We start from the raw sequence: 17241 nt of genomic DNA, 5'->3' as shown, positions 1-17241 counted from the left end.
TTCATACAGTACATCATTAAGAAGCAAAGAGGACACAACCAAATTAGTCTTCTCCTTTCACAGTTATATTTCTTAGGAAGAGGGCCTGGTCTATACTAGGAAATTAGATCTGTATAACTACGTCGCGCAGGGGTGTGAAAAATCCATACCCCTGAGAAATAGAGTTAAAGCGACCTAACCCCCAGCATTAAGTCAACAGGAGAATTCTCTTGTCGACCTAGCTACCACCTCACAGAGAGATGGATTACCTCATCCTATGCAGAAGTCCTCCCTTTGGTGTAGCTGGTGTCTGCACTGAAGCACTACAGCAGCATAACTGCACCAGTATAGCTGCGCCACCACGGTGTTTTACGTGTAGACAAACCCCAATACTATGAGATCACTGAATGACCACAAATGGTCATGAACTTGGTTTGAACATCTCATCCAAAACATGGAATCTCCAGCAACACAGCACTACTTTGAAGCATACAGACATGTTGATTCAGTACTGATAGACAGGAAAGAGGTGCTGTTTTTCCCATCCAAATATTGATCAAGCCAGACATTTGCCTATCTTAAAAAATCTGATGACATTGCAGGTGGGGGTGGTATAACTGTATAGAATATGCATTTATGTTCGCTTGAAGAGAAGCAGGATTTGTAAAAGAAAGATTAAAGTATTACGTATTGGATTAAAATTTATGGATTAGCTTTTCCAAACCAAATTTGAGAAACTAAGAAAACGACATGAATATATTAAATTGTAAAATAATGCTGGTCTACTGTTACTTCTTTAAAGTCTAAATCTAAATGTAAAAAGATTTACGCCTATCATAATATTTCTCTTCTCCATGTAGCATATTTATTCTTCAAATTTTAAAATAATCCAGTTTTTCTCTATCTTTTTATTTCCTCCCAGCAGGAATTCTTATTTCACAAACGATATTGTGAAGAAAAACAGCAAAATAAATGTTTACTTTTTTATCTTTACAGTGTTTTTACTTTGCTGTATTAAGTTGACAAAAACTGAATTTAAGAGACGTCATTTTCTAAAGCATTGTTTCATATTGTCTTCACAATAAAGTTGAATCTGCTGATCAAATAGGGGATAAAATGCATGGAAGATACTCTCATACTCCATTTCTCACTTACTTTTACACTCAGGGCATGTAGTAATCACTTAAAAAAAGCCACATACTAAGAAAAAACAAATTGTCACAACCTTTTTGAAAGAAAAAATGGGCACTAATGATCTCTTCCCTTCATGGTATTAAAATACAACAATAACATTTTAAGGCATAGGGAATTGCCTTTATGTATTTGTATACCCATACCAACACCATTCATCCCATAAAGTTTCCTTCCAGAATGTCAAGACTGGATAGTTAAGTACTCGAAGTTAATGTTACACATGCAAACTCAATGCCCTTGTGCATATGCTTTAAGTACATGAGTACATACTATTTCTTAAATGATACATTAGTACCATATATTTTTTCTACAAGTTTACATATAACTACAGCTTCTGTTTTTTGTGTTTATTAATTTCATTTTCTGCTGATTATTTTAGAAATTTTTGAGTTTTACATAGATATCCACAAAACAGGTGCTTCCAGGGCTTTCTCTTTGTATTTAAAAATATGTATATAATATACATTACTCACTTCAGTAGTGTGTACTCTAATCTGTAATTGTTTTGTGATGTTCCCACGTGCGTTTTAACATAGCACTGTTTCAAACAGCACTAGATTCTGCACACTAGAGAACCTTTAGTGCATACCAACACGGTCTGCATGGATCGATTAATGCGCAACACATTTGTGTGCTTCAGAAACCATACCCCCATCGTCTGCATTACTGCTCTGTGTAGACAAGACCTTAGATACCAGGAATCATTTCTGGTGTTTTTCCAGTTTGTACTGGATAAACGTCAGACTCTTTTTCATTTTGGGGTGGGTGTTTTATCCGTGTTTCTTGATTAACAATGGAAATCAAAAGCCCTGCATGCAACAAGAAGGAATAGATTTTCAGCTAGTTCAAATCAGTATAGCTCTACTGAGTCAATGAAGCTATTCCAATTCACACCAGTTGGGAATCTGGGCTATAGTGACCTCCATTATTGTATATTACTCTTGTGTGTCAGAGTCCATGACATTTACTATAGGCAGCACTAGTGTTAAGGCTGCCTAATACTTTCGGTTATAAGATCCTGTTTTCAATTGCTTATAACTTTGCCAAAATTTAACCATTTGGGCTGAAATTTTCCATGCTGAGAATCTGCCACAGACTGATTTTTTTATTTATTTTTTATTTTTTAAAAAGTTTCAGCAAGAACAGTTCTCCTAGAGCGAGGTTAAGGAAAATACATTGTTCTGCCCACATTAAAAATATCCTTACAATTATTTTACTGAGAAACTCTAGTACCGCCCTACTTTGAAACAGGAACTTGAAATTTGGCAAGAAAGTTATGCTGGCTACATCAGAGATATGCTTTTTCAGTACACAGAATGGACTGTGTCTGGAACTGATTCAGGGTTTTGTAGTAAAGGAGGCTGTTGTCTGTAAAACCCTGCCTCATTTATTGCAGACATTGATAGGAGAACAAGGCAGAGCATTTCCATAAGAAAAAGAGTGGTCTTGTGATTGAGGAAGTTGAATGCCACCCTAGACAATCAGACTCTAATCCTGTCTCCGCCACTGAGTGATGTTGAGCCGGTCATTTAAACCAACGTTTCAAAGGCGCCATTAACTGTGTGTTCTTCATTTTCTGGGTGCCCAACTGACACATGTGGGGTCAAATTTGCAGAAGCGCTGAGCATTCACAGCAGCAACTGAAGTTGATTAAAACTGTGTTTTCAATGTATAAAGTGATATAAAAAACCCTAGTACTCTGAAAATACCAGGCCATATGTGTTTCAAGTTGGGTACTCAACATTAGTAGACAGTTGATAATTTTGCCATTACTATCTCCTGACCTCAGATCTCCACGTGTGAACTAGGGATGATACCACCACCTAATATCACAAAGATGTTCCGAAAATAAAGTAATTACTGTCAGTGAAGCACTCAATAAGAAAATTAACAATTCTGTATTCAGTGCAGAGTTGGTTGGTGTACATTAAATAAGGCCTGGGGCCACACATTAATGAAGGAAGATAAAAGGAATTATTGAATAACTACCCACCCTCAGAATGAAGCACGGGTGCTCTGGATAAATAGTATGTGATCGTGTAATTAAAGATCATCATAATACATATGCACAAGGGGAACAAATTTGAAATTGCAATGTTTTAAACAGGTGCAACCCCATGTACACATTGATATGTTGTTAGTCTGTAAACCTGCTCTTGCACATCACCCAGTCTGCCAAAGAATAGGGCACCAAGTGTGAACTTCGTACAGGTGCTGGATCAAGTGAATTCACTCCCAGATATCTATCATATTTTGCATCCCCAAATTTTTTTACATTTGGCATACTTTCAATACAGTTACTCCAAGAGCACTGAGATTAAAGGATTCTTGTTCATCCCTCTGGATTCCTTCTCCCTTTCCAATTTAGCCTGCACCGAACTCATTGAACCACGATCACAGTGCATGCCTGGTTTGTTTATAAATTAAAAATGTTTGCAGTACCATGCCAGGACTGGTAACGATCATTCCTTTGCATTCTTCTGCATATTTCTGCCATTCCAGCTCTTCCCACTGAAGCATATTGGCAATCTCCTCCTCTGGGACTAAAGGTTTGTTGCATCGTAACAAATAGAGTAGGATCTGATGCATTGACAGCACTTCTTTCCCTCCATCTTAAAAACAAATTAAAAACATTTATTAAAAATATCCCTCTCTTCAAAGCGTTATTAAAGGAAAATAATGCATAAGTAGTAAAATGTTCAGACGGGTTAAATAAAGTGCAAACTGCCCAAATAATTAACTAATAGGAACACAAACATTTTATTGATGAATAATGCACATGCATAAGCACCTCAACTAGAAACAACAACATTAATGGTAGAAAGAATAATAGCTTAATCTTTCTCAAAGCCTCAAGTTAACTTAGTTGGCCGAAGAGCTTTAAAATCTGCATGTAGAACCCTAAGTTATATAGTCCAGTTACTTTCTGCCTGTTTACATTTTATCATTTCCTTTTACAACAATAGTTTTAAACCATTTAGACATTATGTGGCTTTCTGGAGGAACATTCAAGAATTTTATGAGACGTTTATGGATGCATGCAATTAGTTATCCTGGCATTATGGACTAATATTCAGTGTTTATGTGCTGCACCTGCAGTAATGAAGACTAACGAGTAGCCTGGGCTCATGCTGAGTTATTGTCTCTGGATGAACCAAGTATATGTGAACACTAACTACTTCTGAAACGTGAAGAAATGCACACTGCCAAGATTGCGTTTTGTGACAAGTATAAAAAGCACCCTGACTTGGACTAGGCAGTCAATCGTGACTGTGAGGACCACAAAAGTAGAGATTAATTCGTAATGGTCCTGTCAAGCATTTTATTGAGGAGCTATGCACCACTCAAATTCTACATGTAAACTTGTTTGTGTAGGAAACGTTTGGATAGAAGATGAGGCATGCTACTAAGATTCCTTCAGATACGAGACTCTCAAATCCTTTCCTTAAACGAAAAGAGTTTAATCTGTAAATATGGTGACATCATTAAATGAAAGGATTCATCATTACAAAGAAGCAGAAAATTTCAGTCCATTTCCCTTCCAGAAGCTGGCCTGTTCTGTATGTCACAGTATGCTATCTGAAACATTAATAGGGTCTTGTGCAAGGAGATGAGCAGAAACTAAGGGCTAAAAATATTCTGGTGAAAATGCTATAGGACAAAGACTGCAATAATATTCTGAGAATCCTATGGAAAGTCTTCCTGAATCACCACGTCAGGGGGGTACAGTTTAAACCTCCAACCAATATAAACAAGTAGGCAAGTGATTCTCCAATTCCAACAGGGTTAGATCGTTGGAGTAAAGAAAATACTAGGATTGTGGACGGTCAGGAACATGACCTACCCTAGTAATCTTCTAGAAGACTTTCTTCAGTAGAATTACCTTGTTCTAAATTCTAATACAAAACTCACAACTGGGAAACATATCCAAACTCCCTTTGTAATGACAGACTACTCTTAAGAGCTACAGCAGACTGAATGAGCTACAGTGGCAGCCTAAAATGCAAAAACAACTTCTTAATTTGAAAATATTCCCTTTATAAAGGACCCATTTGACCTCACCTGGCAACAACTAATTTATTTAACTTGGCAAGAGGTAGCCCCTGAGCAACAGCAGCTAGGTATGTACACCAAATTGCTTACTTTAACAAACATGGGGCTAATGAAGTTACAAGAGTCTATGATGTGGTCTAAGCCAAAGACGATGGTACTGGACCCAGTTCTGAAATCTGGCCTCTTTTAGGCTTTTCCAGTGTTCATGATCAAAATCATTCATGTTTGTGGACTCCCTCTCTGCTGACCATGATCCCAAAGAAAATCAAATACTCCATAATGTATGTTTCCCTGATATTCTGAACAATTAGGTACAGTAGATTACCGCTCTTCACCTCTGAGGCCCATGGCACTGCGCAAATATGACTTGATTAGCTCAATGCTCTCAGCCAGCCCATGCAGACATTGTGACTGTATCTCTTTAACTCTGTTTGAAAGACATAAGACAAGAAAATGGGGGGGGGGGGGCGGGAGGAATCGAACAACTCATCCCTATATCTCTAAGAAGGCAGTGGATGAATGTATGGGGATCTATTGCACCAATATCTTCAAAGAAGAACTATAGATAAATAATATTCTGCAAATATACTGAGGACGATGGATTCCCACTCTGTAGAGATTAAGACGCCCCAGGAATGATAATATACACTCACAATCAGAAAGGGATAAGATGCCTCACAATGTAGAAACACCAGTTTAAGAGATACACCCCAAAAACAACCAACCAAACCTAGCAAGATAGAACTAGACAACTTCTAATCTAGAAATAGGTTACACACTTCACATAGGTCAAATCTATTTTCATTTTGTACTAAGATCAAATGATGACCCAGAGCCACATGTGGCCAATTTTGCAAATCGCCTGAAAAGAACTGAACTGATGTTTGCCACCAAACATCATACATTTGCTTTTGACTGAATACAATTTTAAGATGCAGGCCTGCTAAGGAACAACAGTGATAGATGCAGTCTGACAGCTTTTAATATCCTGACTGCAGAGGTAAGCCAAACCATGTTTGAAGCTGGTTTAGTTACAACTACGTTTAAAATTTCAAATATGGTTCAAATCTCAATGTAGACAGGGTCTTAGGCATGATTCTCCTTAAGTCAGATTGTTTCATGCCACATCTGCACTCTTAGTCAAAAAGCTGGAGGTACATTCTTAAAGGCTATTATTTGGAATAGATTAAGACCAAAAGCCATTCTACTTTATCCCTTGGTACTTACAATAAGGTGGATCAGTCACTAACGCCTGAAGCTCACTTGTTCAGCAAGCTGAAATCATTGCTATGTAAAATAAACCCTTCTGCTAGAAGTGTCTGCGAGAAGTACTTCAAATTGAGATTTTTTGGGGGACAATATTAATAATCATGTGCCACCAGAAGCAGTCTAGAGGGACATACTAAATGCAAGATGGCCCTTAGTCCTGTACTTGGAGGGAAGAGCAGGAGAGGAGTTTACTTTCTACAAGGTCACAGAAAACCAAAATGGCAAATAAACTGAGTGCTGATGTCTGTATCCAAGAATGAGGCAAAAAATAGAAAGGAAAGCAGAAGTTTTTGAGTAAGGCAAGCAAAAGGATCCGCCAGGGTCTATTCACACTAGACTGAAAAGCTTTTACACTTGAATGGTATATGTTCTTGCAGACTCCTCCTGAGACGTTGGAGAGCTTGAGACACTTAAGTACCTCTTCCATCTCATGAGCCGTGCTGAAATAAGTGCTAGGCTGGGATGGGAAGAGGTGTCTTGGTTCTGAGTGACCAGCCATGACTAGGCTATAACTTTATGGGATCAGGTAACTATTATCTCCAGGAGGAGAAGAAACCTGGTGTCTTTGTACCGCTAAGGAGCAATTAAACTTTTGTCATTTGAAGGATCAGTGGTTAAATGTATGTGAACACCTTTTCCTAAAGGATGGAGAAGTACTGTCCCTGTGGTCTATACTCCTCTCCTCCACACAGCTACCAGTAACCCTTATTTAGGAGGTAAAGCAAACTTTATGTGACATTAGGTCTCTGAATAGCCAAAATAAATAGAGGACTAATCTCATACCAAGAATATTTCTGTGGAAATGATTCTCCTGGAAGAACCAGAGGTAGATCTTCAACTGGGATGTATTTTCATAGCTCCACTGAAGTTATGAAAAAGTATACCAACGGAGGATCTTCCCCCAGATATTGTGGGTGGGGGAAACCCCTAAGTAGGCTTTGCATACAAGAGCAGACACAGTCCTTTCTCCACCAAAGACTGTTCCTTGGCTTGAGGGTTGGATTAAAGCAGGTCAGACTGATGTTTTTTCTCCTCTGGTGATTCACATGTTAATGCTCCAGAATCCCAGCTTCCATTAAAAAAAAAAAAAATCAAGTCTCTAGCTCTTTTGACTGCAAATAAAACTTTCACATTGAGGACCAAGTACAAACCAATGAAGTGATTCTGCCTGAACCTTCAGTCCATGTGAAGACATTGCTCTGAGGCCCATATAAATGGTTCTTTCTTGTTTGAAGAGATGCATAGGAGTTTGGAAGCCTAATTTTCAACCAACCACACGATATAAACTTACCTGGAAGAAACCTCACAAACCGTGGCATGAAATGAAATCTTGGACAACAAGAATTGTTTTCAAATGAAGGACCTTAAATAAGAAAATTAATAATAAGAAAATAAGAAAAAGAATTAAGCCTCTGAAAACATATTTGCAGAGTATTTGTATAAACAGAGGGTAAAGTCCTGGTTCTACTGAAATCAGTGGAAGTTTGACTTCAAGAGGGCCACAGTTTCACCCAGAATATCTAAGTGCTTGGTGAAATTAAAACACAGCACGGAAAAAGGGGAAGTAGAAATAATGTACTCTTTGGTCCACTATATAACAGAAATGTCCATGTGGGCAGCAAGAAGAAATTCTGCTTGTATAATCAATGCATTACAAAAAAATTCTATAAAAACACAGGAATAAAGAATTTGCTTTTGTTTTGATTTTGTCTTCATTCCAATTAGTTTGTTCCAATAATAGTACTTATCTTTATACAGACTAAGGAGAAAAAAAATGTTCTATGTTATTGTGACTTCCTCCTTTCCAATGATATCAGTTAAAGCTTCATGTGAAAAGGAAAGCCCAAAATGGTATGTGACTTACAATTTTAAAAAGTAAAGGACAGTACAATCAAAGCCAGTAATACTTAATCCAAAACCCAGACTATGAAAGATATTCAACAACTAACCAAAGGAAGCACACGCAAAATATTAAACGTATATGCATCTCTGTGTTACAGCAAGCATTAAATAAATCTTCATAGGAAAAGCCAAGTACCAAAATATATTTACATATTTTAAAGTGAAGTTCTTCTGAAACTTCTCTTGTTTTAGACTGAGCAAAAGTTTTAACTCTGAAATTTTGTTGTATCACAGTCTTAAAATGTATGTATATTTCCACATATCCTGGTAAAATTTTCAGCTCTAATGACAGCTCAGTAAGCATAGGAATACTATGTGGCTGCCTATATGACACTATTTTGTAGTTTCATTGTACTATAGGACAAATGTCTTTAGTCTGTGAGCTTGTCAGGGCAAAGACAGCATCCTGTTTGACACCAGACAACAAAGCCTCACGAACACATTATTGTGCAATATACATAATATAATTAACAGCTCATTAAAAACAAAAATCATGTAGGAGTAATTAAGGAAGTGTTAAATGTCTTACCCAAGAGACCTGGATGACAACTCTGAGTACTGTTAGTTTCTATACACCCACTATAACGAACCCTGATAAATGGTTTGCTCTTGGTAAAAGCAAACTGGAAACTTATCCATACCATTTAAAATTGCAAACATTCAATTTTGCTACTTCAAGTCCTCCTTTTAAACCAAAGCATGCTTTAAAACCTAGGCATAATTACTGAATTCATAAAAAACATTTAATATTTCTTTGTGTGTATATTTTTAACTGTACAGTTACCTATAAGATTCCAGTCATAGAGTTCCAAAATATCTCTGAATAGATACAAAGAGAATAATTCAAGTCCTCTCACACAAAAATTCTGGAAAAGAAAAAGGCCAGAATATCATTATTCAAATGTTCAACAAATAAATAATACAATTTGGAGACGATACTGCTCAATGATTAGTAAATCTTTAGGCATATGACTGTCTGTTATTCATTTAAGCATCACGTAGCATTTGAGGGCTCTTCTGAAAGCATGTTAATGCATATTAAGTGTTCTTTATTAAAGGCCCAAATCCACACTGGAGACAGATATTATGAGTTCAGGATTGCAAGATAATTTACTATGCACCAAAAGCCTTTCACCTGAATAAGTTAAAGAGATGATATATTTATTACAAACACCTCTCTCGTAATTCCCCACTCCTGCATTTTCTTGCTAAAAAGCTTATAAATCATCAATGGTGATATCACCACCACTCCCTAAGCAACAAATAGTACAACACAAATTGAGGATTATGATCTTAAGAGCAGAGAAATTCCTCAGCTCAACTGGGAAAGAAGCCACGCTAGTTTTCAGCCACGAACAAGGAGACTGTGTCTTAAAAACACTATTTCAGGTCAATACAAATTATATAAAATAACAGCTCAAGTCAATATGAATTGTATGCATATGAAGCCAACCAAAAATTCCAAACCCAACAAAATCTCTTTGGCAAGGGTGCCTTGTTAAATAAGGTTTGCAAGCAGTGCCACAAGCACAGACAATTGACTAGGACTCCACAAAGACAAGTTCCTTATTTTGGTTGCTGTCCTTTTATTACTTTAAATCAAGATTTGGAGACAGCACAGTAGATTCAGTATCAGGAAGTTAATCACACTGAGATCCATATTTAATCTTGTTTTGGAATTTTTGGCCTCTTGCATATATTTAGATAAATCTACTGCTGAGCGACAGAAAAAAGAAAAAGAAAAAATATGTAAATATATGGGACTAAACTAAACATTGATCCTATCTTAGTAGTTAATATGCAGGGTGAATCTACACCTAGACATGACGTTCCACTGCAGCAATTTACTCCACAAATTTAGCTTAATCAAAAACCATCTTAATACAAACCACATTATAAACTAGAATTTTTTTTTGTATTTGTAGGGATTTTTTTTTGCATCAGTTTAGATTAAAAGACAGCCCTGCTCTAGTGACAAGATCTCAAGGCTGGGAGTCAAAAAAAGTCAAATACTAGTCTTAGGGCTAGTCTACACTGGCAACACTAAAGCGCTGCCATTGTAGCTTGTGTGGTCGTGGCAGAACACTGGAAGAGAGCTCTCCCAGCGCTCTAAAAAAACCCACCTCCACGAGGGGCGTAGCTCCCAGCGCTGGTGCACTGTCTACACTGGTGCTTTACAGCGCTGAAACTTGCTGCGCTCAGCGGTGTCTTTTTTCACACCCTTGAATGAGAAAGTTGCAGCGCTGTAAAGTACCAGTGTAGACAAGCCCTTAGTTCTACCACTCATTTAAATGGCAAACCACCACCTTATTATGCCTCAGTTTCCCCATTTGTAAAGTCGACAGATACTTACCTTATTTCACAGGCACATTGTCTGAAATATATTCGTACAGATCTTTGAAAAGTTCAAAGAGGTATGGCTAAAGCTGAGTATTCTCAATTTCATTTTTCAATACATAGTGTTCTAGATATATGCTTAAAGCTTTATGTAGAAATCATAGGTTTCCATTCAGCTATACATTCAGAGGGTGCATGAGGCTAGATGCGACACAGTTAATCCTTTAAACACATCAACAATTCATAACCTAAACTGATCTCTTGACTAATTATCCCCCTTACCTCAGGCATCATCTCTTCAATGAAATGAATAGTATAGTCAATGTTAAATCTGATTACTTTACATAGAGGAATCTGGAAGGAAAACAGAACAGAAGTTCAGTTTGAAAGGACATATGGTGCTGACTGCATCACTCCTACAATTTTGATTCCTAAGAATTTCCATCTGATGAAAAGGGCATTCAGTAAAACTGTTGCCTTGGTGAGTTCACACAAAGTTTGGGGCAGGAGGGACAGAGAGAAATAGATGACTATAATAACTCTGCTTGTGAAATAACACAGGACTGACAGGAATCATTGGTCAAACAATGCCATCTACTGGAGACTACGTTTTGTTCAGCAAAAGCAAAATTCAGTAACCAACAGATCTCTCTTCTCCCATTTTGAAAATGTTGTATCTGTAGATGAATTTATTGTGCATTGTAGAGGGTGCCAGACTGGTCCAGTGACCCAGAGGCAAAGTGTTTTTAGCCCACTATTAATTCTATTAGTCTTAAAACATCTTTATGTAATGGGAGCATGACACAGGGACTTGCAGTACAGATTTATAGGTTTACACAAAATAGAGCTAAAAACCATGTAAGGGGGAACTAGACCAACTGGTAAGCCAAATATTTAATCAATTTTTAGTACATAAGCTTGCAAAGTCCACAGACTGCCCCCCCCCCACCACCCTGCTTCTTTTAGAGGGACAATGTCAACCTGGTTTTTTTTTAAATTGACCAATTAAAAAAAAATTGCTACAATACCCTTGGAAAATATTTTTCCAATCTCCCTGTCAAAATATTACAGAACTTTTTCTATTCTGCTGCTGCTGCTACTGCTTATTATTATGAGGGTCTTTACAGGAAAAGAGAGTGGGCAGGCTCGAGATATCTACCACACATGCTTGGGCCAAACTCTCCATTTTTCCTTCACCTTCATTTTTGTCTGCAGCCCCTTCAGTTTCAGCTTTACTGCAGCTGTTACTAGTAAATATACCACCTCTCTCAGATCAGGGCATGAGACATATGTCATAACGCTAGCACATAAGACAGGAAATGCAACTGACTGTATACAAAATGCTGTCAAACACATGAAGTAAACACACCGAAAAGAGAGAAAAAAAAATGTTTTTCCTGTAATCTCCATCAGTTATAGGTAGAGACTTTTTGGGAGGAGAGAGGAGAGTGCTGGGATGAATTTTCATATGGAAACATAGTCTTCAAGATGATGGCATGCTTTTAAAGGTTTTTTTCTTTCTTCCCCTCATTAAAAAAGAACCTTATCACACCCCAGTAATCACAAGAATTGTATAACAAACCAGGACTCCTGTATAATACAAAATGGGGGGGGGGGGATGATGGAGGGGATGGACAGGATTGCAGTTTTGTGCTTTCAAGGGATTTTTGAACAGCCAGTTTTAACTTCAATTGTGAAAAATACTTTGTCAATTTCTTTTTAGGTTTGTAAAACTCACTACTAAGACTCTACTCATGTGTAGTACTGAAATATTAAAAGAATATTTAAATTACACTTTCAATCATTAGTAGTGCCATTTCCACTGATCTTAAAATTTAGCACCTATACCATACAGCTTTACAGTTTGGATTCTGAAGGTTTTGATGCAAAAAGCAAGCAGGCAATCCACTACACACACAATTGCATGTCTTGCTAGTGAGCCATGATAGAACTTAAATTCTTGCCATTTTTAAGCCAACATGGCTGAAGCTTTCACTGTCCCTGCAAATATAAGAGACCACCTCATAATGATCAATGATTCATGAAACTGAAGCAATTTAAGGCCCCGATCCTGCAAGGGATCTCTGTACCTGCAAAGAGGAAAGCTGAATTCAATTCACAGGTACAGTACAAGTTCCTGTCTGCATACATCTGCTTGCAGCACCGTGGCCCTGGGCTTACGCTCCCTTCCTCCCCCCAAAAATACACAGCTCTCACTAATGTTAATCTTTAGGCTATATCTATTAAGTATAGTTGTTGCTAGGAAGATTCCAGATGTAACCATCTTTGTAGACATTCCCCCCGTTACGAACTTATTTATTCAGAAACAAAAACCCCTACAGATTACCAATATCAAATTAAAAATATGACAAATCCTCTTTCTTCAAATGTATTTGATACTGGATACCTTTCAATAGAAATTAAGAATTTGGATATTAAGACATGTTACTCAATGTTTGGGGAAAAAATAACAGTCACATTTATTTCAACAATGCTTTAAAATATCTTGAGAGCCTATTTATTTTCCAACAGCTGTCTAAGGATGACCAAGTCAGGACTTTCTGGATCAGCTGCTTAACAGCCAGGACTATTTCCATTTGTCTTCTGTGCAGAATAAAGAGAGCAGAAAAGGGATTCTTTAAACAGGTGACCAACTTCCAAATAACTAGGAACAAGTTTCCCAGGCACAGCTGCACTTAAAAAAGCTGGAAGAATGCTATTTGTTGAATAATGGATTCAAAGAATAACGCTGTAATAAAGCTGGTTGAATAACTTCACACAAATGATGCATTATTCATTGAACATCTATGATTTGACATATCATTTTATCTAATATTTGTCCAGCTCGACTAATAAAGCAGCTTTGTTACAGAGCTGCAGGGTGCAAGTGAAGCCTCCTCAGCTATACAAATTTGTCTCATTAAAATATTTTGTTATATTATCTCCAACCTTGCAAAGAACCATGTGGATGCTACACTTAGCCATCTGCTATTTATCAAGCATATCCTGAAATGCCTCTGAAACGGCAATTCCCCCATAATTGCTGTCAAAAGCCTTACAGTGCAGCAAGAGCATTCTCCTTGTGAAGACCTTTCCTATCTACTCTCCTGCTGATATCAGAAAAGACTGTGTGGTGTTGCTCTATGACCATATGTCTGCAATGAACAGTAGCAATCTGTCAGAATTATCACTTGCTGCTGACCGTTTTCATGCAGTTAGCAAAAAGCGTACAGGAAGAGAACTGCAAGTGAGGCTCCAGTAGTTTTGTGCCCAAAACACACAAGCTCCACAATCGAAGTAGGTTGAACATCTTCAGGTATCAGCTCATACAGGGCAGTGTGATTCTCTTTGCCTCTGGAGGAAGAATTTTCTGTAACACATGTTGTCTGTAATTCTCCATGCCATGCTTGACTTAGAGTGGACTTGTATTCTAAAGAAAAGGTGGTTCCTTTATCCTTAGTAATAATACCTTCCCAAATAAAAATGCTTAAGTGTTTTTTTCTGCTCCATGTCCCCCAAAGTGAAAATGGAGGGACTGGTGAGAAAACCTATCTGACAAATTGCCTTGAACACTTACACTACATCAACAGGAGAGCTTCTCCCATCGGCGCAGGGGTACTCCACTTCTCTGAGGGCAGTAGCAATGTCAACAGGAGAAGCCCTCTTGCTGACACACAGCATTGTGTACACCAGGGATTAGATGTACACTACGCCCTGGTCTACATTACAGAGATAGGTTGATGCAAGGCAGCTTATGTCAACCTAACTCTGTAAATGTCTACACTAAAACTTCGCTCCCACTGATGTAATTCACCCGCTACACTGACTTATTAACTCCACCTCCACGAGAGGTATAGAGTTTAGGTCAATGTAGTTAGGCCGATGCAGTGTCAGCATAGACACTACATTACTTACATCAACTGTTGCAGGCTTTCAGAAGACATCCCACAATGCCCCACACTGACAGTTCAATTGGTGCAAGCCTTCCTGATGAGAATGCGCACTGCTGACACAAGGAGCAAAGTGCAGACATGCACAAGCGATGTAAATTAGGTCGACTTAATTTTGTAGTGTAGATGTGAAACGCTCACAGGTATGGACGTAGTTACACCGACATAAATTTGTAATGTAAACCAGAGCTAAGAGAAAGATCACAGCAAAAGGTTTTAGAGAATTCTGAAACCCCAATCACATTTACTTTTGTCAAGGAACAGTGGAGTCTCCTTTCACAGGCACCATCACTTGTCTAGTCAGCTAGACACTGTTTCTTAATCAGGTTTGGCGAATCCTGTTATTTCATGTGTGATTCTGCAATGCAGACATGTTCCTTATTTGTGTAATGAGACCAAACAAATTCAAGTTGTGACTAAATTGGCAACTTGAAATCTAGTCACATAAAAAAAAAAATAGTTAAAATGTGTTTCCTACTACTACACTATAGCTGTGTTCTAGTCTCCATGATACTTGTTTTACAATCACGTTTTCCTACTGTTTAAAATGGTTCTCTTGTTCATGTTCCTGTGTGAAACAACAGGGAAAAACAACCAACCAGCTGACTAGAGAGAGAAAACAGTGAAACTGATCATACACAGAGAGCTGTCAAAAGCATCAAGTGAGCAAACTGAAAAAAGGAAGACATATTCTTCTCAATCCCTTTCAATTAGAATAATTTTGGGGCCCAATCTCTCACTGAGAACCATGCAAGTTCTGGGGGGAGAGAATAGATGTTTCTTGTAACAATAGTAGGTATAAAATTTGTAAGCAGAGGAGTGATTTTTTAAGTTGACAGTATTCCTTTGATTAATTCTTGTAAACATACAGTTCCTGGTAAGTGTTTCTATACTTTCACTCGGATCAGAATGGCAGTGACTTTGGGTTTATTTCCTCTTTTCCTCTGTTGTGGGGGCTGGGTCACTTGCTGGGATCATCTGGACATATCTCATTTAATCACTTCTCAGCAATTGTGGGGGCTTGGGCACTGGTGCATTTTGGTCCCTCCTATTTTCTGTCTGTGGCACATAACAGTCTAGTCTCCTGAGGGCTGTAATACTTGGGCATAATTTGGGTTGTTGGGTTTAGTGTGTAAGTGGTGACCTGTGATATGCAGGAGGTCAGACTAGATGTTCTGGTGGCCCCTTCTGGTCTTAAACTCTATAACTATCAGATGAAAGTACTCAATATTTGAGAAACAAAAGGATGATGGGATACCAGGGGCACCCATTTTTGAGGTAGAGTAGGATTCCATTGAAGCTGCAAAATACCTGATTCTAAATAGCCCCACCAAACCATAAATGCATCATTTTACTAACAATCTGATGGGAAGCTGAACCGGTGTCGGAAACTATAGGACATTTTTAGTAAACTTCTGCTGTAGTCAAGGTTTCTAAAACTAGGTGATCTGAACTAATCCATTCCCATTTTATCAGTTAAAATTATTGTTTTTTCTTTTCTATTAACTTTGTCAACTCAAAAAGTTAATCTAATTTAAATCCAATTAACAGTTTTAACAAGTGATCCACAGTTTATTTCATTCTCAAACTTTGACACATGCAAAAATGTTATTCTGCTGCACACTACAGCCTCAATCACAGTATGAAAGGAAAACGTACCCCAATTAGTCAGGACAAAACCTGAGTATCCTTAGCACAAATGTCACCCTCCCATTTTCAAGTGAAATTGACAAGAAGCCTTTCAAAGCACATGTACCACTGATTGATACAAGTGCTATTTAAAAGGACAGAAATAGCCTGCCTTCTAGAAAAGTACCATGCATAAAATGAATATACTTACATTTGTCAGTGGAGCATGTGCAAACATGGAAAACCCTTCAAAAATATACTCGTGGTCATCATATTCTATAACAGTTGGCCTGTCTGTCTAAAAAAACAAAAACAAAAAATGTTAAAGTTAAAATAGCTGTGGCATGACACAGATCAATGTTAAAATAAATTGAACTGGACTATTGGCTGGAATTGTTTATAAAGTACTTACTAAGAAGTTTGTGGGAGGTGACACTGTAATTCGATAGTGGTACAGTCTTCCAGCATTGTTGGTCATGGGGCGGCATGGCTTAATAGGCTTGAAGAGAAAGATTCATAGAATTATGTGCAGAGTCAAGGTTAATTTAAATAAAAAGAGGGAATACAACACTTAACATCCATGAAATGTTCAGTAGAAAAAAATTAAACAAAACAGGTAATCATAATTAAGTATTCTTGGAGGAGGAGGAGTCGTAGCATAATACATTTTTTATTGAACTTCAGAAACATCTACAGGGATATTATTCTGGGCAAAATGTAAGTGCAGTTCATACATTCTCCATATTGTTGTGTACGTCTCTTGCACACAGAAGCCAGTCATCTAAGTGTTGAGATGCTTTTCTTTTCTTGTTTGTTGTTTTTTTTATATAATTTCATTTTAGGCTATTAATAAAAAAATCATAAAGATTATGCTTAGATTTTTTCATTGGACAATCTCAATTCACTACAAAGGCGTGCAGGTATCTTC

The 17241-nt window shown here is 37.6% G+C and overlaps 1 protein-coding gene across 1 annotated transcript in view; it reads right to left on the bottom strand.

Annotated features, from left to right (window-relative positions):
* Window positions 1-17241, bottom strand: part of DROSHA (drosha ribonuclease III) — a 99394-nt gene that overhangs the window by 59636 nt on the left and 22517 nt on the right. Inside the window, exons 8-13 of the mRNA XM_084620190.1 lie at window positions 16726-16812; window positions 16525-16611; window positions 11017-11088; window positions 9182-9263; window positions 7787-7858; window positions 3616-3785 (exon numbers count right to left, since the gene is read on the bottom strand). Coding sequence (XP_084476316.1) covers window positions 3616-3785; window positions 7787-7858; window positions 9182-9263; window positions 11017-11088; window positions 16525-16611; window positions 16726-16812 — 570 coding nt within the window. The remainder of the gene's footprint in view (window positions 1-3615; window positions 3786-7786; window positions 7859-9181; window positions 9264-11016; window positions 11089-16524; window positions 16612-16725; window positions 16813-17241) is intronic.

The sequence above is a fragment of the Lepidochelys olivacea genome (genome assembly GCF_965140295.1).
Source record: "Lepidochelys olivacea isolate rLepOli2 genome assembly, chromosome: 2".
NCBI lineage: Eukaryota > Metazoa > Chordata > Testudines > Cheloniidae > Lepidochelys > Lepidochelys olivacea.
This window is presented reverse-complemented; position numbering and strand designations above follow the sequence as displayed.